Raw genomic sequence first — 24696 nt, 5'->3', positions numbered from 1 at the left:
TCATATTTTTTGTTATAAATAAATGCAAAACATATCGATCTAAATTTACCATTAACATAAAGTACAACGTGTCATGGAAAAAAAAATTCTCAGAATCACTGGGATATGCTGGAAACATGTCAGAATTGGGGGGGAGGCTGGGTCACTAAGGGGTTAAATGATGACACTGTGTCCCCTCTTCACACATCTGAAGGGCAGCAGTAAGCACCACACTACAGGCTGCAGGACACACAGGTAGAAGTAAGGAGGATCGTGAGCCAGGGAATTATGGGAAATGTAGTTTCTGAAATAACGTAGAGACTACACTTCCCAGAATGCTTCGCTTCGTTTTCCACGTCGGCGGCGTTTTGACGTGTGGAGCGTGCACTGCCGCCGCTGCGTCGACGTCATCGATCCTGGACAGAGCGGTGGGAGAGAAGGAGTGCTCGTCCCTCTTCCCTGTGTTTGCCGGGACCTTGCCTCGCATGCTGCCGCCTGATGGGCGCTCCACACCCGGAGCCGGGCGCACGCTGAGCCGGAGCTGCGCGTCCCCTGCAGGTGCATTGTGGGTAGTAGTGCTGAGGGAAACGTGCTGGAGCTTATCAGCCCCGGGGAAAGCTGGGTGACCGCCCGCAGCAGAGCCGCTGCTCCGGGATTAGAGCCCAGTGATCAGCCCCAGGGTGCGCTGGGATCAGTAGTCCCACCAGTGATCGCTGGCAGCTTATGGTGCAGTGTTTCTCTTGCATCACATGGATGAGCTTTTCCTAGACTTTTTTCCCCCAATGTTGGTTCTTGTTCACATGAAGCTTTATTTATTTTCTATTTTATCATGTTGAAATTTTGCTGCATTTTTTTTATCCTGTGCAAAAAAAAAAAAAATCCTGATGCACATTCCCGAGTTTGGAAAATTTAGCGCTTAAAAAAAAGAAAAAAGACACCATAAAAAAAGGAAAAATAACCTACCGTACCATAATTCAGCCTCTGTGTTCTTTTTTTTTGTCATGGGGGGTAAAAACCAAAGACTCTTTGCTGTGGTTTTTTTTTTCTTACGTTAACGTGGGAACGCTGCATTAAAATTAGCAGGAAAAATGCAGATTTTTTTTTTTTTTCCTTTCCAAAATTCACTTCAGATAAATAAAGATAAACATGCAAAGATGTGAATGAGACTTTACAAATCTCACTGTTTTGCTGCAGTTGGAAAAACTATTTTTTTTTCTTTCCGCCCTAAAAACTGGACTGAAAAAAAAAAAAAAAAATGCTCCTAGTGTAATAATAATCCCGGTGGTCTCGCACAATGGCAGAGTGACTTCTGCACTTAGGTAACAGGACAGTCAGTCTGCAGCAGTGTGGGGGCCGCGAGAACAAGCGGAGTCTCCGTCACTGAAAGATTTGAATCTCCTCCGAGGGTAAATACCAATCCTAGAATCCTAGAACCAATCCCCCGTTACACACTGCGATATCGCTAGCAATATCGCTGTAAAGTCACCGATTTTGTGACGTAGCAGCGATATTGCTAGCGATATCACTATGTGTGATACTTACCTCCGACCGGCTCCCCCGCTGCTCAACACTGGTCACGCGAGAAGCTGCTGGACCATTTCTCGTCGGTCACTTCCTGCGGCGCTTCCTGCTGTGACGACGAGCGACGCGTGGAGCCGGGCAGGATCGCCGCGTCTGACGGGTAAGTAGCGACCCCCGTCCCCAGCGATGTCGCTAGTGAGATATGCCTGTGTGGCAGCTCACTAGCGACCACTTAGCGATGCACCAGCGATCCTGACCGCGTCATATCGCTGGTCGGGATCGCTGGTGAGTCGCTAGGTGTAACGGTACCCTTAGAGTTGGAGGGGACCTCCTGGGCCATCGTGTCCAACCCCCTGCTCAATGCAGGATTCACTAAACCATCCCAGTCAGATGTCTGTCCAGCCACTGTTTGAAGACTTCCATTGAAGGAGAACTCACCACCTCTCGAATTCGCAGAATAATGCACTGCCCGCTCATTAAAAAAACAATTTTGACTAAATGTTCTGCTGCACATCAGTTGCAGAAAATACTCCTCATATTCACTACTTGTGCATTTGCTCTCTGATGTCCGCCCCCTCTTCAGGCTACTTTCACACCTGCGTTTTTTTTGTGCTGTTTTTGCGCATAAGTGCGCATCCGTTTTTTTCCCCCTATATTTAACATGGGTGCACATAGTCATGCGTTTGTATGCGCGTGCGTTTTTTTGTAGTGTGCGCCTGGCTGCGCAAAATGCATCCTGTTGCATTTTTTGTGCGTCCGACCTGTCCCAAAAAAACGCATGCGCACGAAATTCACCCAAAACTAGAGTTGAGCGACTTTGGTCGGATCGGGTTTCATGAAACAAAATTTGAGTCGGATGAAACTGCTCCGACTAGGGCAAAAAAAGTCGGAGTTTCGTCTGAAACCCGACCTCAATGCAAGTCAATGTCATCCACTCAATGATGACTTTTATTCCCCATTGACTTGCATTGGGGTCGGGTTTCGGATGAAACTCTGACTTTTTTTGCCCTAGTCGGAGCAGTTTCATCCGACTCAAATTTTGTTTCATGAAACCCGATCCGACCAAAGTCGCTCAACTCTACCCAAAACCCATTAAAGTCTGTGGGAGTGCTGACGTGCTCATGGTCATGCGCACGTCAGCGCAAAAAAAAGCATGCATTTTTTGCAAAAACCATGTGCAAAAAACAAGAAAACGCACTAAAAAACGCAAGTGTGAAAGTAGCCTCAGTAAGCCAAAAATAGAGGCTTCTAAATTACCGCATCAAAATTTGACCTTTTAGTCAGTTTTTTTTTTTATTATATGTATGGTATATTTAAGCCACCATTTAATTCATGTTCTATATTCTGTTTTATGTGCGCCTTCCTTGCAGATCACGCGCCACAGCGATTTCAAGGAATTGTCCAAATTCAAGCGCCCGTCTCAGATTTGCAATGACCCCCAGTAATTTTAGTATATAATGGGGCTCAGATTTCACTAGAGTCTATTTTTTAAATAATTCTGTTCTCGAATTGGTGGTCAACATTGCCCATGTGCCAGGCAGAGGGAGGCTGTCAGGGTGCCACCTGCTGATGTGTTTCCATGTTTTATTTCCTCCCTACTAGGGATGAGCAGACCCAAACGGTAAAGTTCGGGGTTGGTACTGAACACCTTGTGTCCGATGTCAAACCTCAAACACAGACTACTTACTGAATGTCAGGTTTCGGCTTCTGTAGCCTAAGGCCATGTGCACACGTTGCGGATTCTGCTGCGGATCCGCAGCTGATTTTTCTGCATTGTACAGTCCCATTGTATTCAATGGAAATCCAATAATGCTGTGGACATGCTGCGGATTTTTCAGCGCGGATTTGCTTCGGTTTTAAATTCGCAGCATGTCAATTCTTTGTGAGGATTCCGCAGCGGTTTTACATCTGCTCCATTGTACAGGTGTCAAACCGCAGGGGAAAACCACAGGCTAATCCGTAGGTCTTTTGACCTGCGGATTTACCTGCGGATCTTTCTAAATCCGCGTGGAAAAATCTGCAGCACCTTCAACAACGTGTGCACATAGCCTTATAAAGCTTGCTGAAAGCAAGCTTTAAGACATTGAGCACTACCATCCGTATCACGGCCATGGTAAGTAATGGCATGTCTATGATTAGCAGGCGCACCGCGTGATTCGGCCTGATAGTGTGTATATGTGTGAGCTGTGAGCTGGTCTTTATTATGCTGGGAAGTGGCCAATATCCATGGAGCTTCTTTTCCAGCCTATTAATATCAGTCCTCAGGTGTCTGCTTTGCCTTAACTTGTGATTAAAATGATGTGGGGGGGCAAAAAAGTTTCTCCCCTAATTTTAATAAGCTAAGGCAAAGCAGACAGCCGGGGGCTGACATTTACATTCTGGGAAGCTCCATGGATATTGGGCATTCTCAGCATTCGACTACCAGCTCACTGCTGTCTGCTTTCCCTTGGCTGGTTATTAAAAAAATAGTGGGGCCCGTGTATTTCCTTTTTTTTCCCCCATTTCAGCTGAACCCAAGCTTCCACAGGGTCCACTCATCTCTTCTCCTCAACCCATGTATTTTCCAGTGTTTCTTTATATAACAGGTGTTTTCTATCTCCAGTGACCACAGAGGACGGCTCTCTACGATCTTCTCAGATCTGTGAATGAAGCATAAAGGAGCCGGCGCTCACAGGTAGGTTTTATGTGTCACATGCCGAGAGTCCGTGGTTGAAAGAGCGTGTCTTGACCATAGGATGGAAGAACAGAACGGGGGATTGTTAGTATTCTGGGCCTGGGGGCACCCACCAGAGACAAGGCTTCTTTTTGTGTGTGAGTGGGGGTCTTACCACAATGCCACAGATGACTGGTTGACCCTTTGATGAGCAGATGTTGTATGTCGCTGACTTGCAGGTATGACCCTGGGCCATGAGATCTGGTGTCCTAGGAACAGAAAATGGGGTTTGTTCCTTCTAAGATGTAAAAGGTTTCTGATCCCAGTGTGCGGGTGATGAGACGAGGGCCCTATAAAGCTGACTCTCCGAGGAGGATACAATGAAGGCGATTCCTTGTTAAGGACATTGTCAGTCTGTGTACAGGGGGCAATTTTGGGACTGACTGCCCCACTTTTGAATTCGGGTTTAGATGTTTGTGGTTAATCTGGAATTTGGTCCAAAGACAGACCCTGAAACGGACATGTGAAGCAAACCTAGGCCGTGCTCTGAGGACTAAGGCTATGTTCACAAGGTTATTTTTCTTTTTTTTCAGGTGAAAATGCCTGAAAAACCTACAAAAAACCCAAAAGAATGTACTATGTAAAAAGTAGTCTTGCTTTTCAGACATGTATATGTATGTTCAGGCTTATTAACGTCTCTTAACAGCTTCATGTTTTCTAGAAATGCCAAGTGGTTTAAAACAAGTTACATGCCCTTTCCTCTGCCGTTTTCCGCTCGGGAGATCCTCTGTACCTTACAATACAAGTCAATAAGAGCATTTTGCCATCATTTTTGCTTTAAAAAAAAAAACAAAACTTCACTATCCAATGGAGTGAGGGGGGAAAAAAATCAACAGCAAAAAGGACATGACAAAAACCTTGGGAAAAACTACAAAAATTGACCGGGGGCTAAAACAGAAAAACACTCAGGACATGGCTTAAAAAAAAAAGCACACAACAATTTTCAACGGAAAATAATGGCCAGTTTCCTGCTTCTTCTGCTCGAAGGCATTGGCGGGTTCTCCGGAGTGTATAAGACACGGTGTGCACAACATAGCCCGACACTTTTTTGTTTTCTGAGTTGATAACCAGTGTCCTCACCTTCAGGTCGAAGTAGAAAGGGTGCGGCACTGATAATGTAACAGTATATATGTCCAACTCTGGCCCGCGACACCAGGCGGGTCTCCCAGGTGTATTTGGCCTGCGAGGCACTTTCTCCCAGCTTTGCACATTAAACTATATCGGCTTCCCAGATGCCAATACAATTAAAAGCGATGATGGAGAAGGGAGCATCAGCCGACTCTCTCCCATCATTCCCGCTCTACATCTGCAGAGGATTTGAAGACTCCATAAAGAGATCGGAGCAGAGGTGAACATTTATTTTATTTAATGTGAGGCCAGTATACTGTATGTGGGGCCCTTTATAGTGTACTAGCTGAAGAGCCCGGCGCTGCCCGGGCATAGTAACTAACTGTGGTTAGTTATAACAAATTATAATTATCCTCCATCCCATAGTCCCGTGCCCATATACCCATCATACATATCCTCCATCCCATAGTCGAGTGCCCATATACCCATCATACATATCCTCCATCCCATAGTCGGGTGCCCATATACCCATCATACATATCCTCCATCCCATAGTCGAGTGCCCATATACCCATCATACATATCCTCCATCCCATAGTCGAGTGCCCATATACCCATCATACATATCCTCCATCCCATAGTCGAGTGCCCATATACCCATCATACATATCCTCCACCCCATAGTCCCGTGCCCATATACCCATCATACATATCCACGATCCGATAGGTCCGTGCCCATATACCCATCATACATATCCGCCATCCCATAGGCCCGTGCCCATATACCCATCATACATATCCGCCATCCCATAGTCCCATGCCCATATACCTGTCATACATCCTCCATCCCATAGTCAACCATTATGACATCATAATGAGCGGCGGGGCTTGATACACGCACACTTTTTCCTCATTATGTAGATAGGGGCAAAATTATTTGGTGAATTGGAACGCGCGGGGTTAAAATTTCGCCTCACAACATAGCCTAGGACACTCGGGGGCCAGACGTGTGACTGTGCCAAATTTTATGGCTGTAGCTGCGACGGTGCGGATGCCAATCCCGGACACACACACACACACATTCACATTGAGCTTTATATATTAGATGGGCCGCTACTCAGTTGGCGAATGGGGGCCACCATTCTTTGTCGGGGAATTAAGGGAGTTGAGAAGGGTCATCATACCGTGTGTGGGTGTGGATGAATTCTCTGTAGGGGTATCATACTGTTTGTGGGCATTTTTGTTTGCATCATACTTTATCTGTATTCAGGCTTTGTTATCCTTTGTTACATTATTTTACTCGCTTATATAGCGCCATTAACTCCACAGCGCTTTACAGACATCGGATTAATATTATAATTTATTCTAATTATATTAGGCCATTGTGCCACATGCTTTTTACTGCTCTTACATTATTATACATTTTTATAGCACCATTTATTCCATGGCGCTTTACATTTTCAAAGGGGCAATTATAGACAAGTACAATGAACATGAGCAAAACAAGGCGCACACAAGTACAGAGGATAAGAGGACCCTGTACACGAGGGCTCGCAGTCTACAGGGATGGGTGAGGATACACTAGGACAGGGTTCCCCAGCTCCAGTCCTCAAGGCCCACCAACAGATCATGTTTTAAGGATTTCCCTTGTATTGTACAGGTGATGCAATTATCACTTGGGCAATACTAAGGAAATCCTGAAAACATGACCTGTTGGTGGGCTTTGAGGACTGTAGTTGGGGAACCCTGCACTAGGAGAGGGTAGAGTTGGTCGTGCCGCGGTTCAGCAGACTGAATTGCAGGTTGTAGGCTTGTCGGAAGAGGTGGGTCTTCAGGTTCTTTTTGAAGGTTTCCATGGTAGGCGAGAGATTGATATCTTGGGGTAGAGAGTTCCAGAGTATGGGGGAAGCATGGGAGAACTCTTTTATGCGATTGTGGGAAGAGGAGATAAGAGGGGAGTAGAGAAGGAGATCTTGTGAGGATCGGAGGTTGCGTGCGGGTAGGTACCGGGAGACCATGTCACAGATGTATGGAGGAGAAAGGTTGTGGATGGCTTTGGATGTCATAGTTAGGCTATGTGCCCACGTTGCAGAAATGTGGAATTTTCTGCAACTCCCTGCCGTGGGTAAAACGCGTGCGGAATTCGCATGCGTTTTCCTGCAAAACACAAGCGTTTTGCAAGGGTTTTTTGCTTGCAGAATGCTTGCGCATTTCCAAGCGATTTGAAGCATTGCTTAGAGAAGTGTTTGACAGGTTGGTCACACTTGTCAAGCATAGCGCTTGACAAGTGTGACCAACCTTTTACTATTAGTAAACCTTTTACTTTTAGTAAAAAAAAATATTAAAAATAATAAAAATAAAAAATAGAGATATACTTGACCTCCGTTGGCCCTCGGAATCCTCCCGGCCCTCATGGCGCTGCTGGCAACTTCCGTTCCCAGGGATGCATTGCGCAAATGACCTCTGATGACGAAGCGGTCTTGCGTGACCGCTACGTCATCAGAGGTCATTCGCGCAATGCATCCCTGGGAACGGAAGTTGCCGGCAGCGCCATGAGGGCCGGGTGGATTCCGGGGACCGACGGAGGGTAAGTATATCTCTATTTTTTTAATTATTTTTAACAGGAATGTGGTACCCAGGGCATGGAGGACGGTCTCCTCTCCTCCAGACCCTGGGTACCATCCACACATATAACGCTCACTTTACGCATAGTGGGCATAGCCACATGCGTAAAGTGAGCGTTTCAATGCAATCCTATGGCGGCGAAATCACAGCGATTCCGCAGAAATAATGGAAATGCTGCGGATTTTACCGCTATGCGATTCTGCAGCGGAAAAATCCGCAGCATGGGCACAGCAACTGCGGAATCGCATAGGATTGCATGGAGATGCGTTTAAGCGTTTCCGCTTAAGGTTTTGGACTGGAGCCTCGATGATAGGAAGCCAATGAAAGTCTTGGCATAGAGGAGAGGCTGGGGAATAACGGGGAGACAGGTGGATTAGTCGGACAGCAGCATGTAGGATGGATTGGAGTGGTGCCAGAGTGCTAGAGGAGAGGCCAGAGAGAAGGAGGTTGCAGTAGTAGAGGCGGGAGATAAGGGCTTGCACTAGTGTCTTTGTGGTTTCATGGTCAAGGAATGCACGGATCCGGGAAATATTTTTGAGTTTGAGGCGGCAGGAGGAGGTGAGGGCTTGGATATGTGGCTTGAAAGAGAGCGCAGAGTCGAGGATCACCCCAAGGCACCGAGCGTGCGGGACTGGGGATAGAGAGCAGCCATTGACATTGATGGATAGGTCTGGTGGAGGGGTAGAGTGAGCTGGGGGAAAGATGATGAATTCTGTTTTGTCCATGTTCAGTTTTAGAAAATGAGCAGAGAAGAAAGCTGAGATAGCAGCAGACACATTGTGGGATTTTGGTCAGTAAGGAGGAGAGGTCAGGTCCAGATCTGCGTGTCATCGGCGTAGAGATGATACTGCAAACCGTGGGATTCTATGAGCTGTCCCAAGCCGAAGGTGTAGATAGAGAAGAGTAGGGGTCCTAGAACTGAGCCTTGAGGAACACCGACAGGTAGGTGGGGAGGTGGTGTGGGAGAGGGAGACACTGAATGTAAGTGGATGTAAAATTGTCCGATTGTGTTTTTTTTTCTTTTTTTGTGTGTGTTCATCTGTAGACCTGAATGGGCAGGTCATGTCTGACATATTGAAGAGCATAGTACCTTATTTTTTTGGGACTATAAAACGCAACCCAAATTTTAAGAAGGAAAACGGGGAGGGGTAATTAATGCATCAAATGGGGGTCCGTCTTACAGTCTTGCATCCATCTTACCCGGTGGGGAATCGGCACCCCTGGTGGCAGCAGGAGTCGCACGATTCTTCCGGTGGCCCGACAATGCGGGGCGATGATCTCGCTCCCATCCCAGCCTGGTGTGGCGATTCTTGGTGGTGTGGGGGCCTCCGGCGACATTTTCTGAAAGTCCAAATCCCCCACACTTCTATTGCCTTGATGCTATGTCCTCTGGGAAAATGGCCACCGAAGGCAGCGAATGCGCAGATTGAGATCTTGGCCACAATTGATTCCCCAGGCGCAGATTGAGATCTCTGAGCCGAGATCTCAATGTGCGCATGCGCCGCCTCCGTGACCATTTTCCCGGTGGCCGCAGCATCGAGGCAATAGAAGTGCGGGGCTCCGGGCTTTCAGAAAATGTCGCCTTAGCCACTGGCACCGCCGTACAACAATCATCGCCCTGCAGCGTCAGACCAGGACCATCACAATAATCTCCCGACTCCTGCTGCCACCAAAGTGTAAGTACTGTACATTCCAACTATGACACCCCCCCCCCCCCCGTTTTCCACCCAAATTTTTTTGGGGAAAAAGTGCGTTTTATAGTCCGAAAAATACGGTACATGCTACTATATTTTTATTTTCACTTAGAGCAAGTCTGTCACTTGAACAGTCGGCGCGTCGTCCTTGTTACTCGTGCAGAACACGTCTATATTGTACGCTCCTGAAGCCTTGAAAGGGGTTCTCATGTCAACAACTTTGTGCAGGTACCCATCCTAGATTGGGGCCTCTCTGTCACCCTGATCTCTGATCACCTGAATGACTATCATGTATTATTACTTTTCCTATCCAGCTGCTTTCCCCAGAAGAATGAGCTGATGACTAGTGCTGCCTGACCAGCCAAATATTAAAGGGATTGTTCCCTTTAAATCACCTTCCCATATCTTGATCTAGTGTACCCCATTACTACTGGGATAGCTGAGCATTATATACAAACCGCCTGATTTTGTGATTTAACTCTTTTGTGTGATTGCCTTGCAGGTGAACAGCTCTCGGCATGGCCGTCACACAGTTCCGCCTATTTAAGATTTGCACTTGCCTCGCTTCCGTTCTCGCCTTCTTCAAGAGATTAATATGCAGGTAACCTGGGCCTGGCATCTGTTACTTTTTAATGTACTTTAGTTACCTTATATAGCTTCAGTTATCCTAAATATTTTTTTATATTTATTTATTTTTTAATAGACGATACATTCTTTTCCTGACCTGATCCTGCCCATACAGCCCTCCATGCTCTGACATCGGTGTAGCCGAGTGGGTGTTTAGCCTCAGTGCCTGCACTTTTCTTTCAGCTATTCCCAATCCGTATTTTCGGCACAATTCATGAAATACACTTTTCCCAACCCTCTTAATAATCCTTCTTGCTTATGTAGAATACAGTGTAGAGACGGTGATGCCTTTGAGAAGCCGAAAGTGTAGTGACAAGCCACATCTTATATTATGTAGGGTGCACTCACATTCACGTTGTGCAGTGTCTCCTTCACGTGTCCTGATTTTTCCAGTACTGGAAAAACCTGTATCGGTGCTGTCTGTGCATACCACCTACTTGAATAGAGATGACAGATGTTTAGATGTTGGATGTGCAGAAGATAGAGGTAGATATGGTGCAGATAGAATGATATCCGTGAGATATTTAATTAGGGCCGTGTATGTGTAGTTTACTGTACTTACATTAGGCTAATAAATGGGGGAAAAAAGGGGTCCCATCCAGTTTTGATAACCAGCCAAGGTCAAAGTAGACAGCTGAGGGCCATTGGATATTGGCCCCTTCCCAGCCTAAAAATACAAGCCAATAGCAGCCCAGAATTGGCACATCACACGGGATGCAACAATTCTGGCGCTTTCCCTGGCTCTTTCCAATGGGAAGAACTGGTTCACTAGCAATCTGGGTAGTAATTTCTGGGCTTGATGTCAGCTGACATCAAGCCCAGGGGTTAGTAATGGAGAGGCGTCTATCAGACACTCCCGTTACTAACTCCGTAAGTTAAAAGGAAAAAAAAAAAAAACACAAACTCCCATGCTGGTCTGAAGTAGTCCAAGGATTCAGACGTAGTCCTCAAATGGCAACTTGAAACAAGAAAAGAGAGAAATAAAGACAAGAAGCAGTCCATCGTTTACCAATTTATTAACCTCACAGCTCCAACGGAATGCTTGGACTAATTCAGACAAGCATGTGTTTTTTTTTTTTTTGTTTTTTTTGTTTTTTTTTTTATATTAATACATTGAACCAGAGTTTGTTTTTTGTTTTTTTTTTCCCAATAAAATATTAAATATTATGGGGCTTTTTTTTCTTAACTTACGGGAATGGTAATGGAAATGTCTGATAGACACCACGCCATTACTAACCCCTGGGCTTGATGTCAGCTGACTTTACACAGCTGACATCAAGCACACAAAATAAGTAAATATTATTCCGATTGCCTCCACACCAGGGCAAGCAGGAAAAACAAGGCAAAGTGCCAGGATTAACACATTCTTTGTGATGCGCCAATTCAGGGGTGGCTGTGGGCTGGGAAGGGAACAATATCCATGGACTGTCCCAGCTTGATAATACCAGCTCACAGCTGTCTGCTTTACCTTGGCTGTTTATCAAAAATGGGGGATTGGCCCTATAAGCTTTTTTTTCAATTATGTATCAGATTAATACAAGTGTAATAAGCTACACATTCAGAGCACTAATTATGTATCTCATATATATCTTTCTATCTACACCATATCGATCTCTGCACATCTTAACATGTAAAAATGCCATTTCTATTCCAGTGAGTGTCACACAGACGGTACAAGGATGTCACACCTTGTCATCCATATGTGTGGGATGTATTGACGTCTATGCTGCAGGAAAAAAAAGCGGACGTGTCCACGAGTGGATCACACCGACATGTGCGCAGCCTCATAGATTATAATGGGTCTACATGTGCAAGTGTCTTCAGTACGTGTGAAAACCATCACCAAACGTACTGGAAACACTGACGTGTGTTACTTGTGGGGGGTTTCCGGAAACCACTCTTCGATACATTGGGCCCCCCATGTATGTAGATGAGCCCACATCATACCGGGAGGTTATTGCTGGGTTACACGGCCGGCATCTTCCTATAGTAGCAGTGATTGGCTTCAGCTCCAATCGTTGTTTTGTTACTATATAAGTGCCAATATCTGTCGCTCACAACGGCATTTTAAGAGAACCGGTTAAAGTAAAGATATGATCATTATGGCCCAGATATACTGATTTAATGGGTACCTGTAGTGAAAAAATCTGTAGCCTGGTTCTGTTTAATTCACCTTAGAAGTTTTGGTGCAACAACCTTTTCATGCATCGGGGTGAGACTGTGGGTAGAGACCCAGTTTGGCTTGGGCCCCTCCACATCTGTATGAGCCTCCTTCTTAAAATTTCACGATAGCTCAGCCCTTGCCGGTGGCTCTTGTACGCTTTCACGTTCCAGTGTCCTGCAACAAAATGGCGCTGCAGGCTCAGGTTAATCTTGCTTTCTCCAGCAAAATGGAGCCTAGATCATTGAGTTGAGATCCCAATCTGCGCTGGCGCAAAATTTAGCAAACCGGGCTCGGAAAAACGCAGGTGTCATAGCAGTGTCCAAAACCCACAGTCCTGCCCGTTGAAGGTATCCATTAAATCAGTATATCAGGGCCATTGTGGCCATACCTTTCCTTTAAGAGGTTAAATACTGATGGAAGGTTCTTTTTTAAAAAGAGCGGTTGCCGGTTTGTGTGAACACTAGCTCCCAATGGCTTGACATGATGACGATTTACTGATTGGCAGTGTAGCCGGAGCATGCTGAAAACCCCCATGGCTGCCATCTTAGTTCTGTGAAGCTCAGGCGGTGGCCTCAATACTGAGGTGCTCCTGAGATGCCAAATCAGCAAAAATCCCTAATTTTGGAAACTGCACCATTTCAAACCCACAGGTGCTTCACAAAAGCTTATAACATAAGGACTACGCTGTTGCTTTAGTCCCAAACTTCATTTTCACAATGGTAACAAGTGAAATATGGACCCCATAGTTTGTTGTGTAATTTCTCCTGAGGACACTGATGCCCTATTTATGGTCGGAAATTACTGTTTTTGCGCACGGCAGATATAGAAAGGGAAGGAGCACTTGCAATTTTGGCTGGGATATATTGTGGATGCCATATTGCATTCTAAGATCCCCTGAGGTTTTGAAATGATACCCCTCGAGGAAATCCTCTAAGGGTGTAGTGAGCATTGTGAACCCACAGGTGATTCACAGAATTTTTTTTTTTTTTTTTACAGTAGGATGTAAAAATTAGGTTTTCCAGTAAAATGTTAATTTAGCCCCAAATTTTCATTTTTACCAAAGGGTAATAGGAGACAATTGACAGCACAATTTGTTGTGCAATTTCTCCTGAGGGTGCCGATACCCCATCTCTGGGGGAAGACTACTGTTCAGGCAAATTGCAAAACTTGGAAGGGAAGGAGCGCCATTTTGGATGCAGATTTTGTTGACGTCGTTTGCGGGTGCAATCTCTCCATACATCCCTCCATGAGTTTATCTACAGTTCCAGTGAATATGCTGACGCCACAGGTTTTTCATAGAATTTTATACAATTGGGAGGTGAAGATAAAAAAAATTTTTTTTACCAGTAAAAAAAAAAATTTTTGTCCCAGATTTTCACTTAAGGGGATCAGGTGACAATGGACCCCCAGCTTCTAACACAATTTCTCTTGAATACATCAATACCCCATATGTGGTCAGAAACTATGGTTTGGCACAAGGCTCGGAATGCCAGGAGTGCTGTCTGAATTCTGTAATAGAATAATTTGCCGGTGTCAGTTGTAGAGCTAATAAAGTGCCAGAACTGCTGATCCCTCCCCCCCCTCTCAAGTGACTCCTTTTTTTGGAAATTATACCTTTGCGAAATCCTATATGGATGTAGTGACAAATTTGACTCCCACAAGTGTTTTCCAGAAATAAGAAATAGTTGGTGTTGCATATTGAAAATCCATTGTACCCATCTCATGCTTCTGGAGATATGTACCTCTGAAATGTAAAGTGCTGCGGAATATGTCGGCGCTATAGAAATAAAATGTATTATTATTATTATTGCCCCATAAATTAAGTGGGTTCTCATCATTACGGTAATGGTGAACATGTGGACACTAACTGCGGTTTAGGCACATTGGGGCTTAGCAGGAGAGGGGCATTTAGATTTGAGAGCACAGATGTTACTGGATTCCTCCTTATGAGGGGAGACATTTAGCTTTTCCAGACTTTGTACTACAAGTAATGTGGAAGCCCCTTTTCAGTTTTCAGATGATGGACCGGAGTGGGGACTTGATTGTTTTTAATTTTTTTTGTGCGAGTTCACTGTTTTTATTGGTTGCATTTTGCGGCGCAGAACATTTTGGATCACTTTTAAGGCTCCGTTCACATTTATCTTGTGCTCTACATTGAGCACTTGCATCAAAGTTTTCTCAGTCTAAATCCCTGAAATGTGATTTCAATTGAATAATCCAATGGATCCATTCACTGCACGCGTAAAGAAATGGGTCACCACTGGTTAGTAGCCCAAAATGACTCTCATTAGCCTCATTACAGTGAAATGTTTAGTCTGAATCCTATTTTCAGATATTTCTGTGGAAACCTTGAGTCGAGTGCTCCGCTTAGAGTGCAGGATGAAGGTGAACTCAACCTTATTCTGATATTTGGGAGGCAGAATGAACACACACAGCTTTTTTAAGAACTTTATTTTTTTCCTCCTTCCCTCTCACTGGCTTCTAAAATGTCATGGTCGCTATGAACCACGGCATTTAAACAGCTAGACGGAGGTGGTTATTGCAGCCGTTAAGCTGAGTCCCCACTCCTGTTCCTGCACGATCACCCGGATGTACCAGTACATCTATTTTAATAAGACATATCATTGTGTGTTATGTCGGGAAGGGTTTATTCATGATGTGTATGAAAGTAGACAGAAACACGAGCACCCTGAGCAGTTCTGATGTAGATGAGGGAAGGTGGTACAGGAATGAAGCTGTGCTGATACTGGAGAGCCAGTGAAGACAGCAGCTCCCTGGACACACAGAGCTCACATCCAGCCTATATTACTGAGAGGAACACGTCGTCATGAGGAGAGTCAGAGACTAGGAGCAGGTTACAAGCTGCATGTCAGGGAGTCGGAAAAAGAATGACTATTATAAACTCAAACTTTGTGCCACATTTTTAAATAATGGAAACTACTAATATGTAAAATTCCTTCTTTTTTTTTTTCCTTTGAAAGCTGTCAATGGTCTCTAAATGTACTGGTATTTTTGAAGATGCAATTTGCTAAACTTCTTTAGTTGCCTGCCTCTCTGATCGGTTTGGCTGATTCATGTTGTCTTTTTTTTTTTTTTTTTTTTCTTTTTAAGGTCCGGACGTGGGAGAAAGTTAAGCGGTGATCAGATAACTCTGCCGACCACTGTAGACTATTCTGTTCCCAAGCAGGTCAGTTACTGCCTCGCCTCCTTGTCTCTGTTCTCCTCCTGCCGCACATCCTGTTCATTGTATATACTGATGTGTGTGCGTATATGTAGGCAACGAGATATGGGCACAAGACACCTAATATGTATATGCTATGTACTATATTTTTCAGACTATAAGACGCACTTTTTAACTCCCAAAATGTGGAGGAAAATGGGGGGGGTGCATCTTATAGTCTGGATGTACAGGCTTTGGCAGTGGTGGGGAGGTGGGGGAGCTGTTTCAGCGGAGCAGCGGGTCACAGAGGCTGGAGTCAGTGGCAGCGGCCAACTCCTGTGCCCGCTGTTAAAGAAAAATGAATATTCCCTTCATTAAATGCCCATGGGTGTGGAGGGCAGTGAATATTAATTTCTTTTTGGCATCATGGTATGATTGGCCCCATCACGTTCCTGGTATGCATTGCCCCATCCTTATCCTGGTATGATTGGCCCCATCCCATTCCTGGTGTGCATGGCCCCTTCGGTATTCTGGTGTGCATGGCCCCTTCGGTATTCTGGTGTGCATGGCCCCTTCGGTATTCTGGTGTGCATGGCCCCCTTCAGAAAAGATTAAAAAAAAAAACATCACACTTACCTTCCTCGCAGCGTCATGCTCCTTTATGTAGCAGGGACGTCATGCGCTGCTCACAAGCAGAGCACAGCTGCCGGAATAGTCACCGGGATTGTTCATCGCAGAGAGCAATGAGTATTCGTTGCTCTTCAGTAACGCGCAGTGTCAGCGGGAGCCTTCCTGCTGCTGCCGGCAGTCACTTGTGCAGATACTTAAGAGAAATGAATATTCTGACTATTCATCTTAAGTATCTGCACAAGTGACTGCCGGCAGCAGCAGGAAGGCTCCCGCTGACACTGCGCGTTACTGAAGAGCAACGAATACTCATTGCTCTCTGCGATGAACAATCCCGGTGACTATTCCGGCAGCTGTGCTCTGCTTGTGAGCAGCGCATGACGTCCCTGCTACATAAAGGAGCGTGACGCTGCGAGGAAGGTAAGTGTGATGATTTTTTTTTTTTATCTTTTCTGATGGGGGGGCCACTCATACCAGGTTAAGGATGGGACCCTGCAATACCAGGATAGGGATTGAGGGGACCATATTTACCAGGATAGAGGATATTAAGTACAGAAGTGACCACATTTTTTGCTTCAGATTTTATTTTTTCCTTATTTCCTCCTCTAAAACTTAGATCCGTCTTACAGTCCGAAAAATACGGTACATCTCCTCCTACTGGGCTTGTTTAGGAGCTTTAGAAACACTCATTACTTACTACTATGGGAAAACAGTTTTTTCTGCTTTTTGTTTTCTTATTGGGCTAAAAAACAAAAAAATGTAACCCCTTAATGATGCAGCCATTTTTTCTTTTTTTTTTTGCACTCCTACAAAGAGGGGGGGTTGTTTTGGATTCTTTTTGCACGCAATAAGTTGTAATTTTGAATGACACCATTTATTTTTGTCATACAATGTACTGACTGTCAGTAATGAAAAATCCAAGTGTGGTGAACTGGTGGTAGGGGAGTGGGGAGGGAACAAAAAACTCTTCAAATCCGCCACTTTTCTTTTGTATTTACTTCATAATGAACACCATAAAAATAAGTAAAAGAAAATCTGCTAAGGTCAGTATGATTATGGAGATGCCAAACGTCTGTATACAATGTATATGTATATATTTTGTGTGCCTTTTTTTTTGTTTGAGTTTTTTTCAGAGTGGGCTGTAGTTTTTAATGTCAGCATTTTGGGGTACAAAAAGCGTTTTTATTACGTTAGTTGATTTTTATTCTTTTTTTGATGTTTAATATATTTAAACAATTTTATAGATTTAATCCATTACTATTAGGTTTATGCTCAAAATGACGTCACCAGCCTTATCACAAGACTATCTGACAATCCAAAGTGACTGACATTCTTCCCTCCCTCCCGTTGTGCAGCCCCTGATGATCTGCCCACGTCAAAGAAAAAAAATTGCCATGTTCGACAGGAATCTTTTCCCTAATAGCATGCCTTCTCTTCCATTCTTCATCTAGATCATCTTTAGTCTCTCAACCGGCGGTAATGAACTTACCGCCGATCAGAGTCAGTGTTTTCCGTGCTGTCATGGCAGATGACAGCGTGGCAATCAATGGATTCTTGGGTCCCCCATTCATCTTATTGGGGTCTGGATACTGTTCTGGTACCCAAATCAAACTTTTTTTTTTTTTTTTTTTAAACTTCGCCAAACCCGAACATCCACGGGTTCGCCCATCACCACTAACAGCTGAATCTAATGGCGGTCACTGCTCCCTACTGATTCTCCTGGATCTCTTTAGCATTGACACTGGATCAGCAGCTCCTCCTCACTATGCTCCGCTCTATCGAGCTCAAGGACCCCGTTCTTTGTTCTCCTACCTTTCTGACCACTTGTTCAGTTTATAAATTGCCGGCTCCTCCTCCTCCTCTCCCCTCCTTCTCTTCTTATCAATGGGGTATCTCAGGGCTCAGTTCAGTTTTCAGTACCATTTTTATGCTGATGACACCCAATTATACTCCTCTTATCCTGACCCCCACCTGAATACAAAATACCAATGATTGTTGTTTGTCCGCTGTCTCTAACGTCATGTCTGCTCTGTATCTGAAACTGAATCTTTCCAAAACTGAACTCCTTGCTTTCTCTGTTGGTGGTTCTGCCATTGCTCCCCAGCATCGTGCCCGCTGTCTTGGGGTCATATTGGATCAGATCTTTCCTCTACTCCCTACATCTAATAATTCGCTGACGTCACCTGCACCTCAATAACATCCTTAAAATCCGCCCTTTTTTACCATCCTGAATGTGGGATCCAGGGTCATACTTTTGTCCCACTGCTACACTGATGCCTCTACAATACAGTATAAACTCTCACCCACAGCTCTCCACAGTGCTGCACCACCCTACATTTTTTTCATCATTTCTATCACCCTACACGTCTTATCCATTCTGCTAATAATCCAAGACTAGAATAATCCGAGCATCCCATTCCAGTCTGTAAGACTTTCCTTGTGCTGCACTAGTTTTCTGGAATGCACAACCCAGGACAATTTGATAAATTCAAGTATACACAGTTTTAAGGTGTTAAGTGTGCTCTAAAAACGCATCTCTTTAGACAGACCTTTCACCTCACTAATCTTAACTCTTCCCTGTTCTTCCTTCCTGCATTTTCTTCAGTATCTGTTCCCTCCTATTCTTCGCACTTGGTAACTGTATTTGTAGACCTAGTGGCTGGTTCATGCTGCATCTTTCAAAGCCCCTATTATAATATAATTATAATGGCTGGCCCTTACTATACAAGGTCTTTTTTTTTTTTTTTTTTTTTTTTTTAAATACCTTTTGTTTAATATCTTTCTATTTTTTTTTCGTATAATGAAGGGTTTTTCAGTTTCCCAGTATACTTTCTGTATCAGTTCCTCACCAATTTCATGATCTCTGTTTACTGTCATTTTGTAAGATCTTTCATTGTTTACAAATGAGAGGCCGGCCACGTGACGGATGCACAGGCGCGCTGCCGGCCACGTGACGGATGCACAGGCGCGCTGCCGGCCACGTGACGGATGCACAGGCGCGCTACTCATCACACAGCTCTAATGTTTTTAATGTAACAAACCGTGCACCTCTGTCCATTGCATGACCGGGACATAATTTCAGCCTCTGGAAAGTTTTGCTTACACTGCAAACATCACTTTTGCTTTTTTATGGATCCTTCCTCAATATGACATAATTGGCCTTAATTTTTTTTTTCTTACTAGTAGGCTATTCTGATGGAAAAGAACAAAGCCCTCTTATACATTATTATTATACATTTATATAGCGCCATTTATTCCATGGTGCTTTACATGTGAAAAGGGGAAATCAGTTGTATTTTTGTGGGTTTTTGTCTGTTTTCACCAGTAGACTTTCCTGTCAAATTCATCAAAATGGTGCACGATGTTTGCATTTGTCTCAAATTGAAAATGGCATTTTTCCTTCCCCCCCCCCCCCTGTTTGCTGATTTTTACTCCTTTTTTGTAGTGAAATGTCGCACATTTGTCTTCAATTACAAAAAGAAAACCTTTTGTATTGTACTGTCTACTGAGCATTGCGTAAAAACTTTTGCGACAGTCACAAATGACGAATCAGCAGATAATATCCAGCTAATGAAAGCCGCGTCTACCGTGTACAGACAACCCAAAGATGAAATAGGCACAAAAGCTGATCTGAATCTGGTGGAAAAAAATAATGTAATAAGCATGACTCTCGCTAACTCTCGTGCGTCTCGTTTAGGTGGAGGAGTGGAGTTCTTGGGACGATGAAGTCCCCACGAGCGTGAAGATTGAAGGCGGGAATGGAACTCTGGCCACACCAAATTCCGGGGAGCAAGAAGAACCCGACTACTTCAAGGACATGACGCCAACAATCAGGAAAACCCAGAAAGTCAGTTCACGCACCATAAAGTGGTATATTGACTGTGCTGCCGTCTGACCGCTGCTCTGCCGGGGTCTCGTGTAGCTTTGCTTGTTGAAACCAGTATGCAAATACTATGTTAGATGCTGCAAAATGAGCGTCCGGGCACCCCGACCACCAAATTATTTCTAAACCGGCAGATGTATAAGAACAGACACATCACATAATATCACACTGGAGATATGAGTTTAATATCTTACAGTCGGAGCACGCAGGGTTAAACGCAGCTTCTGTGATTCTACTAGCAAATGTAGTCAATATGGCATGGAACACAGTGGAATCTATAGGTATCGCGATGTGCATAGTCTGCGCTGGTAATTAAATGCTTAATCCGCCATTGGCCGTCTACCGAGTGCAATTTCCTTATCACAACAGCAGGTGGCGCCGTATACACAAAAGTCTGTTAGAGAGCAGCGTGCGGGCGGAAATAATGGCCGTGTGTTCGCCACGTTCTGGCTTCCGCCGCTACAGTTTTTGATCTCATCTTTCGCTTTTTCTGCAGATCATTGTCAAGAAGAGAGAACCAATCACTTATAATGTCCCAGATGGGAGCATAGGATTTTCAAGCCGACTGGCAGCCACACAGGATCTCCTCCCTTATGTACAATCGGTGAGTGTTGGATGAGACGGCTGAAGACCTGCACAACGCCGGTCTCCGATTATGTTCGTGTCAGGCGGGCTCGTTATTGTCTTTGTCACGGTGCGCCGTGGTTTTCATGGTAGCTATCACACCGGTCCCATGCGGCTAGTCTTTAGTCTTCTCCTGGGTATCCATCAAGCTGCGGTAACTTTGTAAATCGCATCCAGCACATCGTGTGATGGGGATAGTCGGCCCTCTTTGCCCTCCTTGATGTACGACCAAGCACACAGCAGCGAACGTGGAGCCATGGAGCACCCGGAGGGCCATTAATGTTAAGCCCCCGTCACACTCAGCGATGCTACAACGATACAACCTGGTAGATAGCTGCTGTGTCGCTATGTGGTCACTGGTGAGATGCCAAACAGTCAGATCTTCCCAACGACGCAGCAACGATACGGCGACCCGTAGCGACCTTTGTAACGATGTCGGCGGTATGCATGCCTATATGTGTCTTCGCTTCTGAGTCGCTAACGAGCTGTCAAACGTACCGATGCATGCTACCCAGCGGGACCTCAACGATCAAAAAAAAGTCCAGGTCATTCCGACACGACCAGCGGTCTCACAGCAGGGGCCAGGTCGCTGCTACCTGTCAAACGTAGCGAGATCGCTGCTGAGGTTGCTGTTGCGTCACAAAACTTAGTCTCGCTTAGTGTGACGGGGGCTTTAGGAAAAGAGGACCATCATTATTTGCAACTCATTCTTTTGGCCTATCCACAAGATAAACCATAAATGCCTGATGGACGGGGGCCGACCACCGGTGCTTCAAAGGAGTCTCTTGGCTGAAGGTGACCGCATAAACCAAGCTCAGATCTTTGTGGGCTATAGCCTTCTATAAAAAAAAAAAAAAGTCCCTTTTAGGGCTCTAGTCCCTGCTTCCATTCTGCAAATCTTGAAATGTAATCTAAACTGTTAATTATGTGCTCGGTGCACCCCGGGTGTGGCCAAGAGTCTCAGCGCATCGTTCTGCCCACTGGTTTTGCCTGTGCTGCCCCTCTTTTTCTTTGGTGATTGACAGCGCTGGCTTAACTGCAGTGAGCACTGTCTGCAGAGAAAGTTAAGGCAAGCCAGCGCTGTCAGCCATTAGTGAGAGGCGGAGATATGCAAAACTAGTGGGCAGAACAGGGCACTGAACCTCTTGGCCACACCCAGGGTGCACTGAGTACATAATTAGCATATTGGATTAATCTTCAGCTTCTACAGAACAGACAGCAATAAGAGCCCTAAAGGTGTGAATTTTCTGTGCTTAGTTTATGCTGTTGGGAATGTCCCATCAGAAAACTACCTTATGTTTTAAATTGCGGTTTTATGTAAAAAAAAAAAATTTTTTTTTTTTTTTTTGGTTTCACATATCATATTTATTAATTTTCAGAAATCTTGCAATTTTAACCCAGGTCTCTAGGCCTGATCTAAATAAGTGTGACTGTCACACGAGAACACAAAAAAATAAATTTTACATTAAAACCTGATTTAAACAGGTGACTTTGTGATGACGCGTCTGCCATAGACCGCAGCGATGAGACCTCTGCATTCTCCGAGGGGAGATAATGTACAGCCAGTAGAAGGGTGCACATGCCCTGGCCAATGATCACGGGGCTTTCCTTACCCTCACATCACACACAGCGCAGTTCACAATGTGCTTTTACCCTCCTATAAATATATTTTTAGGCAGAATTGGGCGACTTAGAAACGTGGCAAGAAAATTCCAATGCTTGGGAGGCAGAGGAAGACGCGGCCTGGCAGGCGGAAGAAGTTCTACGGTAATAACTCATTGTTAATATCGGTCATGCACTCGGCCTATAAGAATTGTAGAGATGTATTTTTATATATCATTTATAAGATGTAAATGTAATTTGGATTCATCTTGTAATTTGGTTAATTACCTTATTTTTGCTTCTTTAATGCTGAAGAGAGATGCCGAAGTGTTCATAGATCTGTGCTCCAGATATCCCAGCTCATGTAGGTGAGGGGAGCAGGCTGCACAGTTCTCGCTCTCCCTGTATATAGCAGCCATAGTGAGAGGAGTGCAGGAGCTGGGGCTGCACAGTGCTCGCTCTCCCTGTATATAGCAGCCATAGTGAGAGGAGTGCAGGAGCTGGGGCTGCACAGTGCTCGCTCTCCCTTTATATAGCAGCCATAGTGAGAGGAGTGCAGGAGCTGGGGCTGCACAGTGCTCTCCCTGTATATAGCAGCCATAGTGAGGGAGTGCAGGAGCTGGGGCTGCACAGTGCTCGCTCTCCCTGTATATAGCAGCCATAGTGAGAGGAGTGCAGGAGCTGGGGCTGCACAGTGCTCGCTCTCCCTGTATATAGCAGCCATAGTGAGAGGAGTGCAGGAGCTGGGGCTGCACAGTGCTCGCTCTCCCTGTATATAGCAGCCATAGTGAGAGGAGTGCAGGAGCTGGGGCTGCACAGTGCTCTCCCTGTATATAGCAGCCATAGTGAGAGGAGTGCAGGAGCTGGGGCTGCACAGTTCTCGCTCTCCCTGCATATAGCGGCCATAGTGAGAGGAGGGCAGGAGCTTGGGCTGTACAGTGCTCTCCCTGTATATAGCAGCCATAGTGAGAGGAGTGCAGGAGCTGGGGCTGCACAGTGCTCGCTCTCCCTGTATATAGCAGTCATAGTGAGAGGAGTGCAGGAGCTGGGGCTGCACAGTTCTCGCTCTCCCTGTATATAGCAGTCATAGTGAGAGGAGGGCTGGAGCTGCACAGTTCTCGCTCTCCCTGTATATAGCAGCCATAGTGAGAGGAGAGCTGGGGCTGCACAGTGCTCCCTCTCCCTGTATATAGCAGCCCATAGTGAGAGGAGTGCAGGAGCTGGGGCTGCACAGTTCTCGCTCTCCCTGTATATAGCAGTCATAGTGAGAGGAGTGCAGGAGCTGGGGATGCACAGTTCTCGCTCTCCCTGTATATAGCAGTCATAGTGAGAGGAGGGCTGGAGCTGCACAGTTCTCGCTCTCCCTGTATATAGCAGCCATAGTGAGAGGAGAGCTGGGGCTGCACAGTGCTCCCTCTCCCTGTATATAGCAGCCCATAGTGAGAGGAGTGCAGGAGCTGGGGCTGCACAGTTCTCGCTCTCCCTGTATATAGCAGTCATAGTGAGAGGAGTGCAGGAGCTGGGGCTGCACAGTTCTCGCTCTCCCTGTATATAGCAGTCATAGTGAGAGGAGTGCAGGAGCTGGGGCTGCATAGTGCTCGCTCTCCCTGTATATAGCAGTCATAGTGAGAGGAGTGCAGGAGCTGGGGCTGCATAGTGCTCGCTCTCCCTGTATATAGCAGCCATAGTGAGAGGAGTGCAGGAGCTGGGGCTGCACAGTTCTCGCTCTCCCTGTATATAGCAGCCATAGTGAGGAGTGCAGGAGCTGGGGCTGCACAGTGCTCCCTCTCCCTGTATATATTTATCAAATCCATTACAAACAAATGGAAAGAAAATGGTACCACAACAAACCTCCCAAGAAAGGGCCACCCACCAAAACGGAGGGCATTAATCAGAGAGGCAGCACAGAGACCAAAGATAATCCTGAAGTAGCTGCAAAACTCCCAAGCAGAGACGAGTATGTGTCCATATGACCACAATAAGCCATACACTCCATAGAGGTGGCCTTTATGGAACAGTGGGCAGAAACAAGCCTTAGAAAAATTATAAGGCTTGTTTTGAGTTTTCCAAATTACATGTGGGATACTCCCCAAATGTATGGAGGGAGGTGCTGTGGTCAGTTGAGTCAAATTGAAGTTTTTGACTACCAAGGAAACTCTGGTGCCAAAGCAACACAGCTCATCAACCCAAGAACACCATTCCTGCAGTAAAACATGATGGTGGCAGCATTATACTGTGATGTTTTTTCAGCAGCAGGGACAGAGAAAATGGTTCAAAATACAGGGATATTTTTGAGCACAACCCGTTTGTCAGTGATTTGAGACAATGTCCCAAAGCATTCTGCAAAGGAACACTCACGTGGGTTAAAGGTAAATGTTTTGGAGTGACCTAGTCAAAGCCCAGACCTTA

The 24696-nt window shown here is 45.4% G+C and overlaps 1 protein-coding gene across 1 annotated transcript in view; it reads left to right on the top strand.

Moving 5' to 3' along the window:
- Positions 1 to 336: 336 nt before the first annotated feature.
- LOC141079201 (receptor-binding cancer antigen expressed on SiSo cells-like) overlaps positions 337 to 24696 on the top strand; it is a 46595-nt gene continuing 22235 nt past the window's right edge. Inside the window, exons 1-7 of the mRNA XM_073565287.1 lie at positions 337 to 537; positions 4103 to 4174; positions 10103 to 10201; positions 15503 to 15578; positions 19876 to 20025; positions 20558 to 20665; positions 22361 to 22452. Of these exons, the coding sequence (XP_073421388.1) occupies positions 10119 to 10201; positions 15503 to 15578; positions 19876 to 20025; positions 20558 to 20665; positions 22361 to 22452 (509 nt within the window). The 5' untranslated portion in view covers positions 337 to 537; positions 4103 to 4174; positions 10103 to 10118. The remainder of the gene's footprint in view (positions 538 to 4102; positions 4175 to 10102; positions 10202 to 15502; positions 15579 to 19875; positions 20026 to 20557; positions 20666 to 22360; positions 22453 to 24696) is intronic.

The sequence above is a fragment of the Dendrobates tinctorius genome, unplaced genomic scaffold (assembly GCF_039654945.1).
Source record: "Dendrobates tinctorius isolate UK_male_01 unplaced genomic scaffold, ASM3965494v1 ptg000636l, whole genome shotgun sequence".
NCBI lineage: Eukaryota > Metazoa > Chordata > Amphibia > Anura > Dendrobatidae > Dendrobates > Dendrobates tinctorius.
This window is presented reverse-complemented; position numbering and strand designations above follow the sequence as displayed.